General features: G+C 40.5%; 1 protein-coding gene across 1 annotated transcript; it reads left to right on the forward strand.

The window, feature by feature from the left end:
- Nucleotides 1–583: 583 nt before the first annotated feature.
- On the forward strand, nucleotides 584–1,564 carry LOC308418005 (olfactory receptor 52N2-like; the record flags this gene model as incomplete). The annotated part of the gene is made up of 1 exon (XM_080913344.1): nucleotides 584–1,564. The coding sequence occupies one exon, from the start codon at nucleotides 584–586 to the stop codon at nucleotides 1,562–1,564; it is 981 nt and encodes a 326-aa protein (XP_080769470.1).
- Between the last annotated feature and the right edge of the window lie 529 nt (nucleotides 1,565–2,093).

The following is a 2,093-nucleotide window of genomic DNA, read 5'->3' on the forward strand; positions in this document are numbered from 1 at the left end:
TGGAGCCTGTGGCCTCTGCTACAGGCAGGTGACCATGGATAGGGGTTAGGTGGAACTAGCCACTGATGTTTAGAGGAAGTGAAAGAACAGAGATAATAAAATAGTAAGGACACCCTTTTTCAGGCAGGAGATAATAATGCCCAGCAATTGGCAAATTATAAAGGAATTAACACTGACTGTGTGTGTGTGTGTGTGTGTTTGTGTGTGTGTGTGTGTGTGTGTGTGTGTGTGTGTGTGTTCTACACAGATTCAAGGGTCTCTGGTGGAAGCTGGCAGCATGGTCACCTCCTGGAGCAAAGGCAGGTAAAACAAAAGAGAAGCTGGGTGGGGGCTCCAGAGCATGGCTTTCCTGGAGCAAAACTCAGTAGAATTTTAAACTATATACAGCAACATCACATGAATGGGAGAGGATGATTACAGGAAGTCTAATCACTTCTAGTTGTAGACATCTCATAGAAGTCAACTATGTAGTGACTCTTTTCTTATCTACTTCCCTAACCTTCTGCTTACCTTTGATTTCAATTCTTTCCCAGGGTACTGACACTGTTAAAGAATGTAAAATGTTCTCATCCCATCAGCAAATATGTCTGGATCCAACAGCTCCAGCCTGACCCCAGAATTCTTTATCCTCAATGGTGTTCCTAGGCTGGAAGATGCACATGTCTGGATCTCTCTGCCATTCTGCTTCATGTACATGATTGCTGTGGTGGGCAACTGTGGGCTTATCTACCTCATTGGCCATGAGGAGGCTCTGCACAGGCCCATGTACTATTTTCTAACACTGCTCTCCTTCACTGACATAACCTTATGTACAACTACTGTACCCAATATGCTGTGTATATTCTGGTTTAACCTGAAGAAGATTGGATTTAAAGCCTGCCTGGTCCAGATGTTCTTTGTGCATACCTTCACAGCGACAGAGTCTGGCATGCTGATGCTCATGGCCCTAGATCGCTATGTGGCCATCTGCTACCCTTTGCGCTATGGAACCATCCTGACCAACCCTGTGATTGCCAAAGCTAGTTTTGCTACTTTCCTGAGGAGTGTAGCATTCATCCTACCTTTCACTTTCCTCACCAAGCGCCTGCCCTATTGCCGAGGAAACCACATCCCTCACGCCTACTGTGACCACATGTCTGTGGCCAAGATATCCTGTGGCAATGTCAAAGTCAATGCAGTCTATGGTCTGTTAGTTGCTCTTGTGGTTTGTGCATTTGACATATTCTGTATTACTGTGTCATACACAATGATACTGAGAGCAGTAATGAACCTGTCCTCTGCTGATGCTCGTCACAAGGCCTTCAGCACCTGCACATCTCACATCTGTGCTATTGTGATCACTTATGTGCCTGCCTTTTTTAATTTCTTCACTCATCGTTTTGGAGAACACACAATTCCCCACCATATCCACATCATCGTGGCTAACCTCTACCTGCTCCTGCCGGCTACCATGAACCCAATTGTTTATGGAGTCAAGACCAAGCAGATTCGGGAGAGTGTAATCAAATATTTTTGTGGAGACAAGAGTGGCATTACTGATATAAAAGGATTAAAAAACAAGTGAATTTCTTGAATTATGAAAAATAGAGAATAATTTCAAGGAATATTTATGTGAATGGTGTCATTTAATCTAGTTGTGTCCATATCAGTAGACTAAAATACAGAGAAAACAGCGTAGAGGAAATTTGTAACAAATATGGAAAAAATGATTTTAAGTCAGTCGTATTTGTAATTTTATCTAATATTTGCAATTTTAGGATATGACATTTTCTTGAGAAAAGAATATTACCAAATTATAGCTTAACAGATAATGTATTTGTGTGTTGCAGAGCTTATTTTTCATAGAATTTATAGTCTTATGGTTGCATTGTGTTTGAAGAGGAGGATATCACAGTATGATATGGTCACATATCCTGTCTAGTATTAGCAAGCTAATATTGTTATGATAACAATTAGGCCAAGTGTCATAAATATTTTCCAACTTATATTTTTGGTACATTGGAAATATCATACTTGAGTTGCTAATTTTATTAAATGTAGCTTATATTTCACACACAAAAGTGTCTAAGAGTTCTTTTTTCCTGTGTTATCAC

This window comes from Micromys minutus, assembly GCF_963924665.1.
Source record: "Micromys minutus genome assembly, chromosome: 2".
Taxonomy (NCBI): Eukaryota; Metazoa; Chordata; class Mammalia; order Rodentia; family Muridae; genus Micromys; species Micromys minutus.